The 23,580-nt window shown below is 43.3% G+C and overlaps 1 protein-coding gene across 4 annotated transcripts in view; it reads right to left on the bottom strand.

Moving 5' to 3' along the window:
- The window catches only part of tnrc6c1 (trinucleotide repeat containing adaptor 6C1), a 61,452-nt gene that overhangs the window by 7,495 nt on the left and 30,377 nt on the right, over positions 1-23,580 (bottom strand). Inside the window, exons 1-16 of one of the 4 annotated variants that reach the window (XM_042505435.1) lie at positions 16,641-16,726; positions 11,784-14,291; positions 8,230-8,424; positions 7,382-7,548; positions 7,190-7,276; positions 6,634-6,852; positions 6,093-6,242; positions 5,679-5,798; positions 4,821-4,904; positions 4,397-4,637; positions 4,138-4,302; positions 3,756-3,932; positions 3,261-3,410; positions 2,186-2,401; positions 999-1,072; positions 288-427 (exon numbers count right to left, since the gene is read on the bottom strand). In XM_042505435.1, coding sequence (XP_042361369.1) covers positions 288-427; positions 999-1,072; positions 2,186-2,401; positions 3,261-3,410; positions 3,756-3,932; positions 4,138-4,302; positions 4,397-4,637; positions 4,821-4,904; positions 5,679-5,798; positions 6,093-6,242; positions 6,634-6,852; positions 7,190-7,276; positions 7,382-7,548; positions 8,230-8,424; positions 11,784-14,291; positions 16,641-16,665 — 4,718 coding nt within the window. In that variant the 5' untranslated portion in view covers positions 16,666-16,726. Of the gene's footprint in view, positions 1-287; positions 428-998; positions 1,073-2,185; positions 2,402-3,260; positions 3,411-3,755; positions 3,933-4,137; positions 4,303-4,396; positions 4,638-4,820; positions 4,905-5,678; positions 5,799-6,092; positions 6,243-6,633; positions 6,853-7,189; positions 7,277-7,381; positions 7,549-8,229; positions 8,425-11,783; positions 14,292-16,640; positions 16,727-23,580 lie in introns of those variants that run through there. The other 3 variants (XM_042505433.1, XM_042505434.1, XM_042505436.1) reach the window with 3 other exon arrangements.

Raw genomic sequence — 23,580 nt, 5'->3', positions numbered from 1 at the left:
TCTCGAAATATTTAGTTTACATGAATGAGAAGGATGCAAGGTCACAGTGACCTTGACCTTTGACCTATAACAACCAAAATTTAATCAGTTCATCCTTGAGTCCATGAGGACGTTTGTACTAAATTTGAAGAAATTCCCTTACGGCGTTCTGGAGATATCGCGTTCACAAGAATGGGACGGACGGACCGACAACCCAAAACATAAAGCCTCCAGGCTCGGCTATCGCCGGCGTGGAGGCTTTAAACTCAACTGAGCCAAACACTGAGACAATTCATCACGAGACATACATGTGCAGGGACTTCTGAGCCTTGGCAGCTTCATCCTTGGAGCTGTAGCGCACCACAGCGTTGCCCTGCGTCAGATTGAGGTGGAATGTGATGAGGGGGCCGTGTTGCATGCACAGTGTACGCAGAGTCGAACCATCAATCTGGGACGCAAACAAGGACACAGACAGAGACAGGCCTTTAGTGGATGGACAAAGTCAATTCCTTGTGAAAACCTTAATGTTTAAAGAAATACTTCACCCACAAAATCATATTTTTTTATCCACTACTTCCCCGTGTTACGTTGGATTTGTAAAAGAAACGTGGGTGCTTCCACAGTGAACGAAGCTGAAGTGAAACTTCATGAAAATTTTTCATGAATTGAAGTGAAAGGGAGCCGTGTTTCCAGTCATATGCTCAGTACTTCAGACTTGAATTGGGATTTTACTGCACGAGTTGTGTGAGAATTTCTATATGGGTGTTTTGATATAGTTTTCCTGTTGTTATATGCGGCCCCCTTTTTTTCCAATTCATTAAGAATTGTATTATTATTTTTGACTCTTTGTTCACTGCAGAGACACGCAAGAAAAGTTTTCTTCACAAATTCAGTGTAACACCATGTGAGTGACTGATATGATCAGTTTGTGGTTGATCATATCAACCACAAACTGATCATTTTGTGGTTGAAGTACTGATTTAAAGGTTAAGAGGAAGCAGCTGATTGTATATTGGTACCTGTGGAGTGAGGTTCCTCAGAACCAGCCAGCTACTGGTCCTGGTGGAACTGTCTGTGCTCCACGTGGTACCTGCTGAGTACAAGACAGAGACAAAAAGATGCTTAAGTTCAACAAGCTTGTCTGAAACCATAATCAGTTACCATACTGAATGTGCGGTGTCGATCTCCACCCAGTGACAGTTGACACCTGCTCAACCACAACAAGATGGTTTTAAGTTGTTCTTAATCCTGCCTACTCGGCACCTTCAAAATTAGCCTGTGGGTTTTTGCCACATCAAAGTGCAGCTCGAGTACATTCACGGTGCAAACTTAACAAATGTATAACCAAATGCAATGACGCTCCATTATCTGACCTTTACTCATCTCGCATCTCATGACCGAAAAGAAACGCCTCAAGTTTTGTGTTTCTGCTAATTTCTTTTTTTTTATGCACAATATTTTCATTATGTTCTGTCATATGTTTGCATGTCTTTGCTGCCAAATGGTCTACAAATATTCCAAACAGAATTGCAAGAATGCAGTTTTAATTTTATTGACAAAATCTATGATGAAAATTTTTCGTCAACAGCCTTTTTTTCCATGACAAAATGAGACGTTGACAAGCTAAAAATAGATCTTGATAGTAAAAACTAAAACGAAATCTGTTTCATTTTCATAAATGACAACAATGTGAGTATAAGAATGTTGCATCTACTCATTCACTGCCAAAAAAAACAATAAGTCTGTTTAACTGTCTCGTGTGTAATTAGGTAATTATTAAAAGTAATTCTTTTTCTTTCTTTAATTGAAATTATTTATTTTTCATTACATTTTTATGCTCTCCTAGGGGTTTGAATCTATTTCCTGTGATAGTGATAGATGATAAAATACGCTCAACTGGTGTTTTGACAAAAACTAAAATGGCAGTTTGATTACTTGACTACTTTTGTTATTTTCTTTATCTACATACAAAAAGTTTACCAAAAATATATCTGAAGTTGCAGATATAGTTGCAGCTTTGACTGATGATGAAGCATAGCTAGAATTTTGTGTTAACCCTGTAATATTTGCCTGCATTTCTTGGACTGCAAATGTGCTAATTTTCATTGTTAGATTACTTCTGCTCACTAGAGCAGAAGGAAGCAACTGAGAAGGGGAGCATTGAAGACTCTGATGCTAGCTTTTACATATTTCACTGTCAGGCTACCTGTGGTGTAAGAGCTGCTCCAGCCTTGGGCCAGACCCAGGGAGTTACCCCCCCATGTTGAAGGCTTGGTGTTGGTGAGGCCGGGTGGGGGTCGGGAAGGGGCCGTGGTGCTGCTCCGGGGACCCTGGGGGACCTTCCACAGCTCGTGGGACAGAGAGGCCTGGCTGTGAGAAATGGGGCCTGGAGACCAAGTAGATTTCATCTCCGACAGTTTACCTGGGTGGAAAAGAATGAAGGAAAGGTTGGTCTGCAGAACCGGGTGAAAGAAAGACAGCTGCTCCCACAGGAGGGAGTCCTGCAGAGCAAACCGATCGTAAAAGTTCTTATATATATTTGTGCAAAGGACAGCACTTCCCATACCACTCACAAGGAGGAAGGAGATACACTCGTTACACTAACACCACAAAGTTGACAGGGAGAGAGCGAACAAGAGGATCATATTTAATCAGGAGCACGAATGAACAGGAGAGAAGTGGTTCTTCAGTGAGTAGTTGAGGCTCTGGTTGTTAAAGTAACAGGAGAGAGAGGATAATGTTGATTTGCAGTGATGCAGCCACTGCAATGTGGGGAGGAGAAGGTTATGGATAAACCATGTACCTGCATCGTCCGTCTCCGGGGACGACAGACTGAACGAGCTAGTGTAGGCACTGACTGGCCAATCACTGGACGGAGGCAGAGCCTCGTTCTGAGATGAAGTGGGAGAGGAGCCTAAGCCGATGCCATCAACACAAACAAATAGACAAACACAAACAAATAAGGAAAAAATAGCAGAAAGAGAAAATGGAGTAAAGGAAAAATGCACTACAAATGATGATAGTAAGCTTTTAAGAAGAGAAGAGCATTAACTGGTAAATGACAATGATTATAGGAACAGTTAAAAGTAGGAAGATGAAGAACAAAAAGAATAAGAAGCAGGCTCTCTGGTGGCAGCAGCTGCACAATACTGTCAGACAATTTTAGGGGACACAGATTGTTCTATAAAATACACGTACGTTTTAGGACCACTACACAAAAGCGTCATACCATGTATCTTGCTAAGGTGCGTTTTCAGCCCTTCAAAAACTCTTGGTCTCACCTCCACTCCTGTCCCGCAGCAGGTAGCGGTTGACATCTTGGATGTTGGTGTTGATGGTGGGCCCGCTTGGGACACTGCCGGGGGTCACGTTGGGGTCAGTTTCAGGGTCAATATTCTGGAGGCCCTTCCAGGGCACACCGGGGCAGAACTCTGAAATTATAAAATCAAAAACAAACACCTATTGATTATCTAATATCTGTACTGCTACCAAGCAGCTGGTTATCAGGCATCAGTTTTGACTACTCTATGGGGGGTGGATTTTTATATGACTGACCAGTTTATATTTAAGTAAGGCTTTAAGTTTTGTGTTAACGCACTGAATACAGGTAAATAACCTCTTTTCAAGAATTTTTCAGAATTTGTACATTAGCAGGAATGTAGCACAACACGAAGGTAAATGCAGTGCACTCTTAATTTAAATGTGAACGAAACAAATAAATGTTGTGATGATCATTTTGGCAATAACTGTGCAGCCCTACTTCCAGTGTTCCTAACCTGGTGGCCAGTTGATATTGGTCCCGTTGGCCATCTTGTCACTGCTGCTCTTGCCCTGTCCCCAGCTGTCTGGGGGGACCAGGGGGCTGGTAGGAGACTCTGAGCTGGACATCAGGTTGTAGGGGCTGTAAGAGTCCTCCAGCTGAGGGGGCTTACCAGGGGGGCCCAGGTTGGCACCTGAGAGAGGTAAAATTAAGTAGACATCAGTGAAATGTGGAAAATGTTTTTCCCAACCAAGTAAATAATGGAAGGTAGTCTGCATGTGGCCCTTATTAAGAGATGGAAACATTTACTTTAGAAAAAGGAAAACAGGATCATAAATACACACTTTGCATCAGGTGGAACTTCTCATTTTTAATTAAGTTTCCCCTTGTTTTCTCACCATGCTTGCCCATGTTGGGCTCTAGAGGAGAGGAGCTTCCAGAGAGGCTTTCGATGGAGTTGGGATGTGTCCACTGCGACAGGCGCGATTGAGGCTGTGGGGGTTCCTTCATAGATAGACCACCCACCTCCATGCAGTTTACATTCATGTTTGGATTCAGTCCAGCTGAGGAGACAGAGATGTGTTACTACACAGGCCTACGAGGTTTAGCACAGCATTTCCTGTTTGCCATTCAAAGAAAAAGATCGAGGCTACTCACAGAGAGAGTAGGGGCTGTAGGTGTTGGGCGATGACTGCGGCTCTTTGGTCTGCAGGTCAGGGAGGCCTGGAGCCTGGGGGTGACCTGGAAATGAATCCAGGGTGGATTTGGCCCCACCAGGATGCAGGCCCGAGTGGGAGGGGGGCGGCTGCTGTTGCTGCTGCTTCATCAGCAGGGCCTGGGCCAGCTGACGCTGGTGCTGTTGGATCTGCTGCTGCATGTTATTGATTGTACGTGCAACCTGAGACACAATCCCAATGGAGACATATTAGGATCTATAAAGTGCAGATGATACATAAAACAACTGACATAAACACTGGTCTGGACAGTTTTTCAACACAAGCAGCTTTATTTAGGTAAAATATTAACTCAGTGAATTTTGCAGTACAGAAGAGAAAACCTCAGGTTAAGAGTAAAAACTTACTTGCTGCTCTTGTTGTCGAATGGGGCCGGAAACGTTGCGCTGCGCCTGCAACATCTGCTGCTGAATTTGTAAACGCTGGTATGCCTGTGCAGCAGGTAGAAGCATGGACTTAGTGTCATAAGATGTCACTGTCTTTATATATCCAGTTATAACTCAACAGTAACCAAAGATAATGAAAATAAAATGGCCTGTACATGTACCAAAAACATTTTAGACCAAACTTTTAGTCCAATTAAAAATTCTCATAATGCTTTTGGTCTTTGTAGATATTTGCAATGTGCACTCTATTTGCAGGTAATTGTAACTAATGTATCTAATAAAAGTGAGAGCAGATGAGGCTAAATTGTCCCCATTTTCCACCAAATTAAGCAGGTGGATGTGGGTTTTTAACGCAGGAAAAACCATGAAAAATAGGTGATACAGTGCTTTCCTATTGCCAGTAGACCAGAGCTGGGTACAGGACTCTGCAGATGGGTATACCTTTTTTCGGGTGTGTCACGTTCCACATCAGGAACAGACCGCAAAACAGGTTAGTAAACAGTTAAGCAGCACAGAGGCCAGTCAAAATAATACGGCTGTTATTTCTTTTTACTTCTCTTACTTGTTCAGTGTCTTTCTCTCAAACCTGACTACATTTTAAATAATGTTCGAGTGCTGCTCGGACCGAGACAAAAACATTTTTTGGTGGCCCGTTATGGCATTGTGCTGGCAAAGGGGCTAAAATTCATGTCTGGAAATACTGCAGTTATTTGACCCGGGTGCGGATGCCGATTGTAACTTTTCCCTCTGAAAAGAAAAGCCAGTTGTCAGCGGTTGTTAGTAGGTTTTTGTCCAGTGGGAAAGAAGCTTGAGACTCACCAGTTGCAGCTGGTAAAGTTGATTCAGAAGGGTCATATGTTGAGGGTTTATTGGTGAGGTTAAAAGTGCAGGATTCAGACCAATGTTTTTTGCTGCAAACTGTAAGAGCTGTGCTTGAACCTGTGGACAAAGAGTATCAACACATAAAAAACACATTGTTTTAACACAGCTAAAAAGTAAAACAGGGCATGCATTTCAAGTCACATATTGAGTTGTGGTATTAAGATCATAACTAATCTGCTCCTTTATATATACAGTATATTTCAGATCAAATGGGTCTAAAGTGATTCATAATAAATGAGAAACTCAGGGTGGAGATGTGTTTAAAGACTAATATGGATGTAAAATATTTATCATTGCATACATTATGTAGTTAGTGAGAAATTAGGTTTGTGTGTGTGTGTGTGTGTATACCTGAGGGGAGAGAAACTGAGGCACTTGAGCACGTAGACTAGGCTGAGAGGAACTGAGAGGCGGCACTGGCGGCTGAGGAGGCGGCTGCGGCTGCTGCATTGCCCGGGCTTGTGCTGCTCCAGCGCCGGCAAACATTCCACTCTGCATCTGCTGGAAAGAAAGAGTCGAGAGAGATGGTCAGCCTCTGCTTCAAACACATTAGCCATTTTTTCCAGTTTATCAATTACAAAGTTTCTGGTTCTTACCAGCCAACAAAATGGCAATTATACTTGAGTAAAATTAAGTCACATTTAAGGTGTCTCATTTGTTCGAGGATAGTACTATATTATATTTCTAAAAAAAAAATGTTGTTTTTCCTCTTTTACATCAAATTAAGCACTGCTTGCTTACTTACCATCTTCAATTTATGTTGGATCCTCTTTATCAGCTATTTTTGCCATCCAAACTCTCCAGTTAAATATCCCCTATCAGCATTAAAATCTAAAAACTAATCTAAAACTATTTCATGCACAGTATATTTTTATGGAATTGAATGACGTACCTTATCCATGAAGGGCAAGCGGGGGTCTGTTGAAGGGTCTTTGGAAAGAAGCGGAGGCCGAGGGCAGCTCATAGGCTTGTTGATGAGCCCGTTGTTGTAGTCGTGGCCAGCTATCCCCATCCCTCGCTTGTCCAGCTCTGTCTTCTTCTCCAGCAGGGCACTCATGGCCTGGTCCAGGCTCATGTTGTTGCTCTTCAGAGCCTCCTCTGCTGGATCCCTCTGCAGAAGAAAGCAGACAACATCAATGATGCAGAAAACTAACAGCAGTGTGTCGGGTATGTATAATATGCAGTTTCAAACTTCCCTTTTCATGACTAACGTTAAATAATATATAGAGTAACATCACAATTTAACACTTCTGGCAGGTCAGACACTTCACAGCAGAAGCAATAATTTAGGCACGTTAAAAAAAGTCATTGATTAAAGACCTTGCGGTGTGTAAATATACACGCTAATGTAAAAATATTGTCCATGTGGCCGCAGCTATTATTCAAACATATTAAGATTTTTTTTTTAGCTCCTAGAATTGACTAACAGCAGTGCCACGTTAACTCACAGGGAAGCCCATGTCTGTCAGCTGTTTGATGAGACGATTCATGATCCAGGCGTCTTCTTGCTTCCCCGGGACCTTTCCCTGGGAGAGCTGAAGACAGAGAATCATTAGTACCACACAACCTTAATTCTATTTTACTGTAAAAAAAATGAAATAGAAAATTGTTTCTAAGTTGTAATCAGCCCTACGTCATACCTTCTGTGGGCCCTTCTTAGATGCATTGCCCCACGAGTTACAGGAGGAGTTGCTCTCCTGGGAGGCAGCGTTGTTCCACATGTCTCCCTCCTCAGCATCCCACTGACCCCCCGACAGGTTCAGCTCTTCAACTCCACCTCCCCATCCGTCTTGCATAGGTTTAGGGGCTGAAAAACACACCACAACGTGATGTTAGTGTTTATTTAAAGGTCCAGTGTGTAAGATTTAAGAGGATATATTGGCAGATATGGAATATGATATAAAGAGTATCTTTTCTCTCGTGTATAATCGCCTGAAAATAAGAGTTGCTGTGTTTTTGTTTTGTTTATATCTACATAAAGGGGTGGGTCTGTGTCAAACACTGATTCTAGACATGGCCATTCGCAGTTTTGCATCATAGTTAAAAGGCCCTTTGTTACTAACAGTGTTTTTTTTTTTACATGAAACTAATTTATTTAGTGTTTAAATAACTTGGTCCGTTTGTTTACAAAAGGACGAAGCTCTGCACTGAACAATAAACACTAAAAGAATTTGGGAAAAAAACCTTTGAAAATAAGTAAGAATTAGTTAGATAAACTGAAAATGTACAATGTTGTGCTTTACTACATAAAAGTAACCAGTATGCTCACAATATTAGAGGGCCACTAGGGGTCAGTGTGAATTTAGGGGTAAATTCCCAGTGCTCATGCGTTGCTTGTACCATATTCATGTCTTTGATGTCCATTTGACTCATCAGGAGAGAATTATTGAACTTTTTTCAGCAGTAGAGCACACATTTGTCATCATTACTCCTAAACAGCAGCACATTAGCGGTAAAAACGAATTTTTAAAACCATACAGATATTTACCAGGTTTGCAAGATGCAGATGCCATCGTCGGGTTGCCCCTGCCGTAGCTGTCCGGGTTGCTGTCTCCCCAGCCCCCGCAGCTCCCGGTGGATTTGCCCCAGGCTGACGTCCCATTGTCGACGCTGACCGGAGCGGGTGAAGCCTCCCCCCACGAGCTCTCTGATTTTGTGTGGGAGGTGGGTATCTCTCCCCAACCTGTAGGACACACAAGGACACAACCTATCAATGAAAATACTTTACAGCACAAATACCAATGAAATCTGAAAAAAAAGTAAAAAATGCTTTGATACAATCTTAAGTTATTATTACCTCTGTTACAAACTAAAATTATTACAGCAAGAGAAACAAATTAGGCGTATTTTCAAAAGGTCAATAAATGCGTTTTCAAGAAATATCAGCTGCACTGAGAAATACGAGCCAGCACAAACAATTTTTGGACAAATTTTTGGCCAATAACTCGAACAAACCAGTAAAAAAAGCACTAGAGGATTGAATTTGTGATACAGCACGTGGGAATGCAGCTATTTTTTGGCAGCTGCGATGGGATATTTTTGTGCTAAATATGAGAGTTTGTGATCCTCAAACTGTCTTGAATGCAAAATGCTGACTTTAAAATGAAATAATTTTTATTTACTTCTTGCAGGAGCCCTAGTCACGGCTCTTTCACACAATACCAAAGAGTCCACCACATTACCTATTATTAAATTTTACAGGAGTTTCATATCCATATAAAATTCCAGTTTTCCTGGAAATCAATTCTTCCTTGGTGCTCTAAAAACGTAGCCTGCACAGCAAGATGTGCTGTGTGTGCTGTGCAGCCACTGGTAACTATGGTCTTAAAGCTACAAAGAAAACTGATGTGTGGTAAAATGTCAACAATCAAAAGTTAAAGTGTTACCGCAGCACGTTTATAGGTGAGGATTTCTTTACTGTGAGCTGCAAACAAAGTAGCAACTCTCCCATTCATATATTAATAGTATTTGCAGGTTGTGCTGGTGCTCCATAGCTGCAAAATTAAACTTAACAGTGGTGGCTTAGAGCCCTGCAGATATAAAGACACACACCCCGCCTGCTCAAATATTATCACTCCGGAGAAAGTGGTTTGGACAGGCTTAGGAGTGTGTGTGTGTCGTATCATGTTTGTGAGTCTCTTTTTGTGTGCATCTGTGAGAGGGAGAGAGAAAGAGTACCAAGACACTTAAGCGAGTCTCAAGCCGACATGTGATACTCGATGTTCTCAATATAGTCGTTTTATACATCTCACATCTCTGACATATTGCCCACCCCAATGTACAACTGTTAAACTTTTTTTAAAAACAAAATGGTACCATATCTGTGCTTATATCAGCTGATACAAAAGTTCACTTATCAGGATTTGTATTGTGAAGGAAAAAACATGCCAGAACATCTCTCGTGGACACTCACACCATCTCTCTTCTGATTCCCCGTGTAATTGGACAGCTTAGATTACAATGCGTGTAACTGGGAGGATTTCAACAACATGCCACTTGCATTTTCTCTTATTTGTTTTCCTTCGTTTCTTACTGAAAAACGGAGCCTTAAATCTAACCTAGCCTCTGGTAAACACCATGCTTCCGGTTATCCCTCTGTTTTGGAGTGTGAAGTGCCTCTCGTGGAGGAAGGCAGAAACCTGGGCTTGGCTTAGCAGGATGGCTGACAGAGGGAGAAGATACCCATTTAAGTTTTGGCGCAGCCTGGTTCCTCTTGGCATGCGAGACACAGCACTGTCTCTGGGCCTGTGGCAGTGCCAGGCTCAGCTTAGCTCTCTCCAGGGAGAGGTCAAGTCCTAAAGGCTGCTCCAAAATTATAATTAACATTCAACCTTCTAGTGTGACTGGCCGAAGCACAATATTATTCTCAACAGGGCATAATGGGAGGAACAAACTTAATTTTCCTCCCTTCTTCTACCATGAGTTATAAATAGGAGGAGTTAACCTTCTTTTGTTTTTAACTCACAAAGTGCTCAATAGTTCTTATGCCAACAAAAGGGACAACTCGGGTTTTATTGGGAGGCAAAATCCGCATGCAGGGTTAATTGAGGAACAGCAGGGGGCGTCAGCACCCTATCGGCTCCTTGGGGCTTGCCCCACCTCCTCTCTTCATCAACTGACAGATGGTGGCTCCCATATAATCACACACTTCCGATCCCTCTCAAACTGTTTGTGGTGAATAGCTATTTTCACGAGGCACTTTGTAAACAGCATTCTTGTGCTTCCTTTGGGTGCCCATGAGACGTTGCCAGGGTTACCCACACAGCCATGTCCGTTGTTGTGAAATGTGAGGAGCCCCATGGAGGGACAGGGCTGGCACTGCTTAACTCATTTGGATAGTCGATTAGATGGAAATCCGAAGAGGGCAAACTAGGTCAAGATTTTACCTTTAAGTGGATCAAGAGATTGGAGCTTAACAGTGCATCGTGCTAACTGTCCAAGCAGCTCTCATGTTTGACACCTTTACTTTAAACAGTGAAAAATACCTGGAGGAGATGTCGTTTGTCACCTGCAAACATGACACATATTTTGGTCTTAGCTATCTTCAAACACACTGTGCTGACATCATGTGCAGAGACGGCCATTTGTGGATTATTACCAGGTCATCAAATAATTAGTAGGAAAACAAGGACAGTATTGCCTTTGAATCCTTATTGTAGCATGAAAAAGAGGATTATTGGAGTGGAAGTCTCTATTTGCCCGAAAGACATCTCTATGACTCAAACACCTCATGTTGTTCCTAAACCTGGAGAAAATTAAATTCAACTTGAAGAGCTTCATCTGGAAAATTTGAGTCTGTTTGGAGCCCTACGATCAATTACATAATTAAATTTAATTAAAGACACTACAGGACAAATGTGTTGACCACTAATACACACTCTGTCAATACATGCCAAAACAAATATTTACAATAATTTGGTTTGATTGATCAAGACAAAAAAAAAAAAATGTTGTTTGCACCTTATCAAGTTACAAATTGTTTGCTCCAGAATTTTTCTTTTGGTGCAGTCGTTGTAAAGTGGCACCTTGAACTGTTTGATATATTTACAATATCTATATTTAAAAATATTTAACAGTGAAGTTGTTTTGCTTCCTTTATCAATGACTTACCCACCATATTAAAAAGGAAGGGTTGATTATTATAATTTACTTTTTACACATACATTTTTCTAAATGTATGCGTAAATATATATTTTTATCACTTTTGCTTATTTCACCTTATGTTATTTACTTATTTATTTATTTACTTATTTATTTTGTAATTGCATTTGTAGAGATGTTACTTGGGAGTATTAAGGGGAGCGTTTTTTCTTGTTAAAATGAATAAATACATTCATGAAAAGAAAAAGAAATACAGATTAATATGATTCATATTCTGAATATGTGAAATCACATCACCTATAAGATCTTAACGCTGACAATATGTGTATACTATGAGAAAATTAATCTGACCAAGAGCATAGGTTATGGGCTCTTGCAAAATCAAAATATTATAATGTTGATAATGGGCCGTATACAAATAAAATTGACTTGACGTCTTACCTTGAGCTATCAGGGGACCTCTGTTGTGAGATGGCCCAGACTGATGTTGAACGACAGGATCCATCGGCCCACTGGCTGGCCCCGGGTTTTGGGAGTTTTGGGTGTGGTTCTGTAAAGGAGTAGGCGGCCCGTGATAGGGGTGATTGTGAGAGTGGGGATGGCTGTTGTTGGGGCCTGGAGGGTTATTGCCTCCAGCGGTAACTTTAGCCTGGGACATCCCTGGATTGTTCCTGTCCCACAGGTTGACGGACTTGCTGTAGGTACCAGGGTCACCCCAAGCTGAGGTCCCGTCATCTATCTCCATCTTACGTCGGATTGAAGGTGGGGAGGGCTCTTCCCAGCCTGTAGGCTCAGTGGAGGACTCCTTCTTGCCACCTCCCCAGCTTCCACCCTGCTTCACTGAACTGGAGCCAGCCCAAGAGCCAATGCTTCCTCCCCCACTGCTACCACTGGGCCCCTCCTGAGGTTTCCCCCCCCAACCTTGAGGGCCACTGGGACGCTGGCATACTGGTTCTCCCCAGCCCCCATTTCCTCCAGGTGCAGGTATCCCAGATCCTGAAGAAGACATTCCCCAGCCTCTTGGGTTTTCCTTCCAGCCTCCTGCTTCTCCCTCCCATCCTGGGTTGGTGGGACTCTTTTTGTTCTCTTCTGGTTCCCTCCAGTCTCCTGCATTATTGCTCCCTCCACTGCTGCCCCAGCTGTGGGATGCTTTGGGTTGTTCTCCCCAGCCCTGGGATGCTGCCTTGCTGCGAGAATCCTCCCATCCAGTTGACTTTTCCTCTCCCCAGGATTGACCCCCATTCTTGGGTATACTAGCGGTGGGGCCTCCTGTAGGGGGATTCCCCCAGCCACTGGGACCACCTGGGGGCTTCATGTTGTTGGATGGCTCTCCCCAACCAGAGCTCGCTGGGCTGTTAGCAGCTATGCTTCCACCCCAACCTGAAGCTCCCTGAGAACCAGGCACATCATTTTTGCTCCCAGGGTCAGTCCTCTGAGAGGGGCCCATATTAGCATTGGAGGGCCCCTGGATATCGCTTGGAGTGGTTGGGCCAGAGCCCCATGAGTCAGCGGCTGCATCATTCTTGCGTTTAGTATCGTCCATATCCCAGGAGGTGTGTTGGCGAACAGGGGTCTGTCCCCAGCCGGTGTTACACAACACCCTGGGATCCAGATCCTGGGCAGGTAGCAGAGGAGCTGGATTATCTCTGGATGACGGCTCTCTGTGCTGGGGATGTCCGTCCATGCTGTCACTGCTCCCTTCACTTGCAGCAGCTGTGCTCACAGCTCTGTTCCAAGGACTAGCCTGTGGATCCTGGGGAGGAGAGCTGGGACCATCCCAGCCTCCCTGGGTCTCTTCAGTACGCTGCTTCCCCCAGTTTCCACCAGACTGGTCACTCCAGCCTCCAGAGTTTCCAGTTCCCCCTCCTCCACGGCCCCAGCCAGAGTCCCAGCCAGGTGCCTCCTTAGATGAGGGTGCCTTTGAGTCGCCACTGTTTCCCCATACTGGGCTACCATCTTCTCCATTGACCTGTGGGCCCCCTGGGGGAGTCTGGCCCATGGGACCCAAGCCTACAGGTGCATTACCCCAGCCAGGCAAGTTGCGGATAGGGCTGGGAGGTTCCTGTCTATTAGTGTGATTTGGTCCATCAGTTTTAAGGTTCTGAGGTTCTGAACTGAAAGACACATTCGTGGACGGGGAGGGGTGTGGCTCTGAGGTGTCAGAGGCCATTATGCTACCCCAGGCGCTGCCGATCCCCGAGGGGTTGCTGTTAGTGTTGGCTCCGGTACAGGTGCTGGTCTGGGCTGGTGGGGGGCCAGTTGGATTGCAGAGGTTGGGTGTAGGTTGAGGAGGTGAAATGGTGTTGGCCCCCCCTGAGCTGCCTCCCCCTGTGCCTCCCCCATCATGCCCCAACATGGGCCAGGCAGACGGGTTGGCATTAGGGTTTAGGTTCAAGTTAAAGTTGGTGGTGGAGGATGATGAAGAAGATCCCCAGCCCCTACTGCCTCCTCCCCCCACTGGGCTGTCACTCTTCCCTTCACTCCCCACTGAGGACTGAGGGGTGCAATGGGAGGGTCCAGGCCCAGAGCCCCAGCTGCGATTGGCTGCAACCTGGCTAGAGAGCATGCTGGTTCCAGTATGATTGGCAGGGCTGGGCCCACTGTTGGCCTTGCTGCTAAGGTGGTTGGCAGGGAAGTGGCCAGTCTGGCTATTGGCCCCCGTGGCCATACTCACTGTACTACAACTACTACTAGTACTACTGCTGCTGCTGCTGCTGCTGCTGGTCAGGCGACCAGGGTCAGTGTCCAAAGGGCATCCTCCTGGAGGGGCCTGGCTCTGGCTGAGGGTAATAGAAGGCCAAGCCTCTGTGTCTTTCTGGTCAATGATCAGTTGATCCCAGCCACTGAGATTGGTGGAAGATGCAGCACTTGTGGCACTCCTGTTGGCTGGCGGGTGTCCCCAGAGGGGATTTTCATACTGGGCTCCCTGGCCACTCTGTGGGGGCAGTTCTGTATGTGAAAGAAGAGAAAAAAAAACAGGACATGAGCATGAGCAAGAGAGATGAGAGGTTTAAGTTATGTGCGTCATCACACCCACGTATGCTTAGTAGGTTGACATAACATGGCAACATATAAGAGGTCTAGTTATTGCATACATAGACTTCACAGGATGCTTTATTAGTAAAAATAAATACCGCCCACAGTGAAAATGCAAACAGAATGAGTAATATGATAGCAGCGGGAGCTTAAATTGGAAAATAAACACAACATTTATGCACTCTATTCAAACACCATCTCACAGTTTTTTATAAATTTGTTTTCAAATACACTATGACTAAAGCCAGGACTGTCTGATGATGTAAGTTAAACAATATATGGAAATATTCAGTGTAACTACAGATTAAATGACAATGTTGTACTTTAAAAATATCTATGAGATACCCCTTTCCCACCAAAATTAACGAGTGCACGCAGGTTTTTCAAACATGGGTAAACCTGCTAAAAATAGGCCAGTAGAGCAGAGTTGTGTACACGGCTCTGAAGCAGACAAGTATGCCTTTTTGTGTGTGTGGGGGGGTTATTTTAGTGCGTCCATTCAACATCACAGGCAAGCCAGAGAACAGAGAGTCAGGAGCATGGACAGAGGGCTGTGAAAACTTTACAATGGTTACTTCTATTTATATATCTCTTACTTATTCAGTCTCTCTTTCAATATGTGCAGACTAATTTGGATCGATGTTTTAGTGCTGTTTAAGTGGAGACGGCCGGTAATTAGTGGCAGTGTGTCATTGCATCTCGATGGTTAAGGAGCTAAAATTAGCGTGCTCATCCAGGTGTTGTGTTTTGATCTATGCCGATTAGAGCCAGAAGCAATAAATACCAATACATTTTTTAAAAAACTTTACCAATATAAATCTTAACACTGAAAATACATTAGATTTCACTGTGGCGGAATGTAACACTATTGATAATAAAAAGTTAACAAATTTAGGGTTTTAATTTAATTTAATTGTAACCCATGGAAAATCGTCTTCATGGAATGTGAACGATGCAAGTGTTTAACATATAAAAATGAGAAGCTCTTACAGTTAACTACTGTATTTTTCGAACTCAGGAATAACAATATTATCAGCACTTGAAAGTGAACATGTACAAAAAAAAAAATCAACCCTAAGTTTAAGTATTTTTCCTATTTTGCAGAATGAATGAATATTAAATGAGCACCCTTTTATGTCTCCATCTGCTGGTGGGCCATCACAACAACAGTATGCATAATATGATGTTAATTCCACTACAAAAAATACTTGATGATCACTAAAATTAGGTGGGGAAAAATGTATATATTGATAACAGTAGCGGTTATCTGTCAAATGGGATGTTATATATCGGCATATCAGATATTGGCAAAAAATCCAATATTGTGCATCCCTATTTCTAACATGTCACGCCAAGAAAAACTCTTTTTGGGAACCACATTGGAGGATGTAATCAATGACAGGGGCCATGCAGCTCAGTCACTTCTGACCTCCTTACCATTGCAGTTATGACCTCCATTTGACACAAAGCTCAGACTCCTGCCTTCAGCCTGTCTCCTCACCACCACATCACACTTTATCTGCTCTGACAACCCAAAGTAACGCTTTGGCTTTTCTCTCTTAGATCTTTGTGAAATGAGCTGAGCGAGCTCCCTGAGGTTCCACTATGCATATGGATTGTGTTGATTTGAACGAAACCCAGTTGCAGATCATAACCGCCGCATTGATCAACCTGCTGCCACCTCACTGCCTCCTCTCTGCTGTCCCCTGTGCTGGGGGGGGCTTGTTGTTTACATGTGCCTTCACATGCATGCTTATTTTGTTTGCAGACTCTGACTCTGTTACAACTACATGAGGGAAGTGGCAGCATTTGTGTCCCAGCCCCTGTTTTCAAGCTTACTTTAATGCTTGCAACTAAAGGAGAGAGAGGAGGCAGTGAGAGAGCAGGGGGGAAAAAGAGGGCACTGTGTTTCTGACACACACAGCGCTGTCGTTCTGTAGCGTCACTCCACTGAGAAGTGCAGGACCGCCATTTTCTCAGTCCTGAACTACAGCCAAAAAGGCTCCGAGCTACTGCCTGTGTCTCCGACGTCGCTGCTTTTAAAGCATGCATGTCCCACTCACAATAATAAACGCAAAGCATAAGAACTCAACATTGCACGCCCGAAATGCACTGTCGCTGCAGCTTTAATGTGTAAAAGTGTTCATCCAGACAGAGTGTAAATACAAGCCACCAAAACAACACGCAGAGGCAGAGAGGAGAGGGAGCAGAGGGAGGCTGAAGAGGAGAGAAGGGGAGATGTGAAACACAGTGGTGAAATACCTGTGGAGAGGTGCCTCCCAACCATCCTGCAAAGAGCTAGGTTTTGTGCGACGCAGCGACCATCCTTGTTTCAATATGTCTGCTCGGCTCGCCAAGCTTCTGAGGCTCATTTTTGAAATGCTGCCAAGAAGTTGCACAGCTCTTGCGCGGCATGAGACAACCCCCCCTCCACCCCTCCCTCCCTTCCTTCCTCACCCCTCATGCTCTGTCCCTCCCACCAACACTGCTTTGGCTGGGTCTCTCCTCTATCTATTGCCTCCCTCTGGCTTTATTTATATCGTGCTCTATTCCTATCCTGACGGAGAATATTCCCCCTCTCTGGAAAAGCACTGAAAGAGGGCTGGGTGGGGGAGGGGATGGGAGCATTGGAGAGATGGAGTATTGCTGGTGGTGGTGGGGGGGGGCTTGGTTAACAGCTGAACGATAAAGCCTGGAGACTTTCATTATGCACTCACGCAGGCATGCAGTAAAACAAAACAAAAGGGGGACTCTTCCAACCACCCCCCCCAAACCCTCACATCTTTCAACCTTTCAAAACTGTCACTAAATATTTAGCCAAAACCACTCCATCTGCAATTAGCACTGCCGCCCACAATGGAAAGCCTCTTGAATAGCAGTGGCAGGCTAGAGCGAGCAAGGGAAACCTCACAAAAGCCTGCTGCACCCCCTCCGGTGCTGGAATGACAGTTTTCTCACACATGCACGTGTTTAAGTACGAGCAGGCATATCATCGGATCAGACAAGATGACAAATTTTTGTCCACATTTGTGACTGCTAGCCGGGAATGTTGTGATTGTCAGAAGCAGAACCAAACTTTGGTGGTGATTTCTGGGCACGAGGCAAGGACATGAAATGAGCAAGCTGTTATGGATCTGGTGACAGTGCATGATTGGAGCACTGGAGCTACAGGGGGAGGAGGTTGCATAAATCTCTTTTACACTGCCTGTTTAATGCGGGAATATCACCTTAATGTCGCCTCACCGGTCTGTATGTGAGGTGTGATCACAGAATGGGGGGGGCAGGGTTGTCTTACCTGTAAGCCGCCACAGGAGACAGTTACAGCACTGAAACGGTGTTTGTTTGAACAGGACAGCCAGCAGGATGGGGCCATGGGCAGGATGTGTGTAACGTTTTGACTAGGGCTGTACCCATCTGAGAATTATGCCAGTCGAATAGGATTTGACAATTTGTTTTATTTTCCATTCAAAGTTTTAAAGTCTGAATGGGCTCCAAGGGACGTTCAGTGTGACAGCGGCATTCATGTCATGTAGTAAACAAGCTAACAGCGCTAACAATGGGTGGAAAATGTGCAACAACATTTTTTATCGATACTATATATCAACAAAAGTCAGAGAATGTAACCTATTAGCTTGCTGTGAGCTGCAAATTAACCCTAACCCTCTGCAGCAAAATCTGTGGAACAAAACGTCCCCAGAGGTGTACTGCACAGAAAAAAAATTGACCGCTCGACTTGAAGCAATCTTAGTTGACTGACGGTCTCCGACTGATGATTTGAGTCTCCGGCTTTCAAGAGGCAGCCCTAGTTTTGCGTTGTTGTGTTAAACTTCATGGCTCTTTAGCCTCTGCGATGCCGGCATGCTATCTGAAATCAGACACTGGAGCTGGATGATGCCGACGTTGTTTGGTTCTATGTAAAAATGCAAAGGAGGCATAAAGACGGGACTTTCTACCAGCACTATGGTGCGATTTCTGTGTAAAAAGGGCTATAGAGAGACAGCAGAAGAAGACATGTATTAGACTTAATAGAAGACATGTAGAGAGAAGGATAACCGCGACTGGGAGCTTGGCAAAAGAAAAAAAAAAAAAGAGCAGCAGTCCCCTGGATCAAGGCTGGTATTGTTTACAAATGATCCCAGCACCCACGCAACAACACAATAAGTCAATGTTTAGTGGAGAACAGAGTTCCCTTTATGGCTGAGGTTCAGCCCCCTGCGCCTCTCCACTGAGAGGACCTAACATGCGGTGAGGTCATGCCATGCTGCTGCATGGCCGCTCGCTCCTTTGTGTGTTAACATACACACACTGTAGACACTACATCTATTGTGTGGATGTAAACATACTAACAAACAGAACAACACACGCTACTTCCTGAATGCACATAGCAGGCAAACCTTCCTTTCATGCTTTGCTTCAGCCTAACTTTTTTCATTTTACATAAGAAGTGGACACATGTATGATATGTAAGCATAGTCAGGTGTGTGTGGGGGTGCAAGGGTCAGGTAAAGAGGGATCATGAGGAATAAAATACAAAGACAGAGATGGATGTTGAAAGATGGAAGGAGGAAGTAATCTAGGAGGGCTGTGCGGGCCTCAGCTGGACTGATCCTGGCTTAATGAAGTCCCCGAGGGGCAGAGAGACTGGATGGTACAGAGCTGACAATGCATGCTTCCAGCCAGATGAACGAGCTCTCTGACAGACACACACACACACACACACACACACACACACACACACACACACACACGCATGCACGTGCACATACACGGACATGCACTTCCCAGGAATGTGCTACCTCTGTATTTAATGATAGCAATCTCTACTTCCCTATTGTTTTTGATTTGGTGCAGTGAAAAAAAAAACATGACTATAAGGGCAATAGCACGAATGACTGATTATTCAACTGATGGAAAATTAATTGGCACCCATAAGAGCTTATCAGGGATTAGTCGTTTTTATCTATCATTTGTCAGGCAAAAATGCCAAACCTTCACGTGTTTTCACTTGTCAGATGTAACGATTTAATGCTAAATCATGAAATGATTTAAGCTGGGTCAGATAAAATAAGCAATCTGAATACATCATTTGTGGGCTTTTAGAAATATAATGACCACTGGTCATAATGTTTTGACATTTTATTGACAAAATGATCATAGATTAAACAAGAAAATACTACTCAGATTCACCTATATGAAAAGTATTTTCATTTTAGCATAAGCTACATTTGTTTTTTTACATAATGCATATGTTAGAGAAACTGAAATTATGTAAGAAATGTAAGTATCTTCTACTGAAGATTGTCAAACTTAGTCAGAAATGAGATCATTGAATGATCAAATGATTTTAATGTCTTTAAACCACTGATGTGTAAAAACTTTTTAAAACATTTTTCTCAAAGTATTATTCCAGTGGGCCACTGCCCGCAAATGAAAAAAATACTACCATTATTAGGATTTAGATATTGTGAGTATAAATATCTTATATTCGTAGACTCTGCTGTAGTATTGTATTTCCAGCTTTTTTTTTTCTTTTTTTTTAAACTTTCTTGTCAAGATGATGTCAGCCTTTGACAAATTTCTTTTTAGTCATCTGCTCCAGGCATGTTATGCAAGTGTTAACATTATGTAGCCTACAGCCACACGTGTCTGAATGCTAATATCAGAATATCAGGGAAGCATGTGATCGTGTTTGCTGACATTGTTAATTTCGCTCTGATTTTGGTTATGGGAAAATTTTTGATAAAGGGAAAATGTGTCCCAATATACTTTTATAAATGAAGCACTGGGGCGCTACAAAGATGCCTCGGCCTGCAAACCACATTCCAGATGTAAGGCAACATGTTTGTTTCCTTCAGATGACAGAAATCGCATCATTTATTTATTTTCAGTGAAAATGCAAAATTGACCATTCTTACCAAAGTTGCAACTCATACTGCAATCGCAATATCTGCCAAAAATAATCACACTAAGATTTTATTAGCATATTATGCAGCCCTAATTTCAGATCACATTCCTGCTGGAACATGTCCGGTAATTATAATTTTGCTTTAGAGGCGCTTATTAGAGATTTCTCAATATGCTATACTCCATTACAGTCACTCTCCAGCTGCAATGATGGTGCAGAGAAGCTGAGATACAGATTACCTGGAAACACTGACAGTCGCCAAAACGGAGCATTCAGACAGAGGTTGAACACAGGTGTTTCAGCACAGACAGTCTGAGGAAACTGGTTTTTAACACTAACGCATATAAACACGTTCTAGCAAAGAAATCCAAGTATAAACATGAAAACGAGCATAACAGGTCCTCATTAAAGGTCTGCAAGGGTCAAGTGTGATGCCAACATGAGAAAGCAGAACAGCTGCCATTAACTGAAGGCCGAACCAGGAGGATCCTTGTAGGCGCGGCACACAAATAACACTTGGCACCTTTTTGTCACTGCTACTGTCGGGAATATGCTGAAGTAGCACAAATGGTTTGTAGGCTGTTCACTAAATTGCACTCACTCTGGAGCAAACAGCAGCAGCAGCTCAATGACAGGGACTGCACAGAAATATATGCATGACATTCTGTTTTGGATGGACGCTTTCTTTGTGGCCTCTTAGTTGTTAATGCAATGTTATTATCTCAAGGGGAAAGACTAACATAGGGACAAAACATGTCTTTTAAAAAGTACACATCTTAGACATCTGGTTGTCGTGTCGGCCAGTGAGTATCCTCTTTCTCCTCCTCCTCTAAAGGATAAACCAGGTCAAGGGCTTTCTCCAGCATGCCAGTCTTAAAATAGCCTTCTCTCTCACGCCTCTTACATGAAAGAGCCCTGGGATATGGATTGTTAGCCAAGCAAAAGGCAACATTGGGAGAACGCTGTAATAATGGGAAGATTGACAGACTTACATATAATATGTGCAGTCTGACTAATCCTGTCTGCCCTGGAGCCATCGAGGGTATGTGTGAGCTGTGGAGTTGGTATAGCGGAGGTGGAGGAGGTGAACACATGTGCATCAGAGAACAACAAGCACGGCGGAAAGAGCGAGAGCGAAGAGGGAAGAGAGAAAAAAAGAATCAGTGAGCGCTGAACATTTGTGGTTAACAGAGAGCTGATGTTTAATCACATCACAAGACGTCCCAGTCCTCTTTGAGGGGATTCCCAAGGCTCTTTTACAGCATCATCAGCAGACTTAAAGAGCACATCAAGTCTAGCATGCATACACTCTCTCTGTTCCCCACTAGACAAGCTATTAGCACATTAGCTGCACTGTTCTTTCACTTGACGAGGCCTGTTTTACATCAACGTGTTGTTTACTGGTGTCGGCCTCTGTTGTGCTTAGCAAGTACAATGCCGAATGGTTCATAAAACCCTGATCACTGCTTTATGGGCTTTGACAAGGGAGTGTTAGACAAATGCAAAAGGTAGTACCTATAAATCTAAGTGCTATAAGACACATTATAGGAATAGATAATTTGATTGGTTAGGAGCCAAACAAAACAAGTCAGAGAAGGCGGGAGTGGTGCATTATTGCCTTACAAAGCCTAATAAATGCACTTAATTTTGAGTGCATACAAAGGGGATTTATCTTAATTGAGGGGATTTATTTACATTCATATGAAATCTGAACTTTTGTCTTGAAAGGCCATTAAAAGCACTCTGGTCGCTGATACTGCTTGCCCTTACAGCAGAGTAATACTGTACATGTCATAGAGGTCAACCGATATTGTTTTTTTTAGGGCAGATACTGATTACTAGTAGTTAATGAGACCAATAACCGTTATTTCGAACCAATATGCATTTACAATAAAAATGAATATCTTTCTGTCAATATTTAAAATTTGGAATATAACAAACTCCAACATAAAACTTTGTTTAAACGCCTTTGGCAATTTTTTTTTAAAATCAAAACTGGGAACATCATATACAGCTCCCTGTTCCCTGCAAACTTTTTTTTAATAAAGTGAAGTGAAAATTTAAATTAAAAAAATTAATAAATAATATTAGCTCCCTGAGAACTAAAATTTCCTCCCATGGTGACAATTTCTTTACACTTTTTAAATTAATTAATTTTTGTCTGCGATCACTGAAATAAACTGCCGATACAGATCATCTGCAAAATGCCAGATAGTGGCCCTGATAATCGCCCAGGCTGATAATGTGTCAAGCAGAGAAGGGAAACATACTGGTAAGAGCCCAGACACACCAAGCTGACAGTCGGCTTTCGGTCAATGCCGGCTGTCGTTGAGTGCGTGTTGCCCTAGTATTTGTGCAGTGTCCTGCACCGTTAGCACTAGTTGGCCCTTGTCGGCCTTGTCGGCTGTTTTTCGGTAGTGGAGCCGTTTGGTAAGAGGCATCACTCTTATTGTTCAGCTTGGTGCACAAGTGGAGAAACCGAAGTGAGGAAAGTAAACAAAAGTCAAGAGGGCATGAGATCAAAACAAACTTGTAATCTAATTTTTTTTTTAAAAAAATCCATTTGGCTCTTTAGCTGTTTGAAATGATTTGTTTAATTTTTCACTGGCGCAAAGTAAATATCATATCATACATATAGCATATTCTTGGTTGTGTTGTTAATGTGCTAACTAGCTATTTGGTGTCCTGTCGGTCTTCCATTTTCCCTTTTTTTAATTCACAAAAACAGACTACCACCACCTGCTTTTAAAAACAGTTATTTCCTCTCACAGAGGTGCAGATCATGCTAGTTCGCCTTTGGCTGCAGTCTTTGTGGTGTGTTCAAATGCTACTTTTTAGCTGAGACACAGGCGACGCAACAGTCTGCCTTTGCCTCCACCAGTTTTTTAAGTTGGTTTGGTATGTCTGGGCCTTATGACTACAGAGGAAGAGAATGTTTGTGTTTATGCACATGTATAAATGTGGACACACAGGCCACGTTTATCAGACGTGCTTTTCAAGGGAGCCGACATGTGACCGGGTAATGAAAGACGCGGTGAGGCGAGGTGGAGTCAGCGGATGGAGAGAAGAGGGAGAGCTGGGGGAATGAATGCAGCTAGTGTGCTTCTACTGTTAGTTATCTGCAAGAAATGAAAGCAGGGAGGGGGGCAATCATTTTGTTAGCCAAAGGTGGCTTAACGTGTTGCGCTCTGAATGCATGTTGAGTAATATTGTTGCATATTTTTCAGACGTGAGGCTTTTTAACATAAGATTGTTGAAAAGACAGATTGTAAACGAAGATAGCGTGGAGCGTGATGC

This window comes from Plectropomus leopardus, chromosome 17 (assembly GCF_008729295.1).
Source record: "Plectropomus leopardus isolate mb chromosome 17, YSFRI_Pleo_2.0, whole genome shotgun sequence".
Classification (NCBI taxonomy): domain Eukaryota; kingdom Metazoa; phylum Chordata; class Actinopteri; order Perciformes; family Serranidae; genus Plectropomus; species Plectropomus leopardus.
Note: the sequence above shows the minus strand (reverse complement) of the source record. Positions and strands in the feature narration are given on the sequence as shown.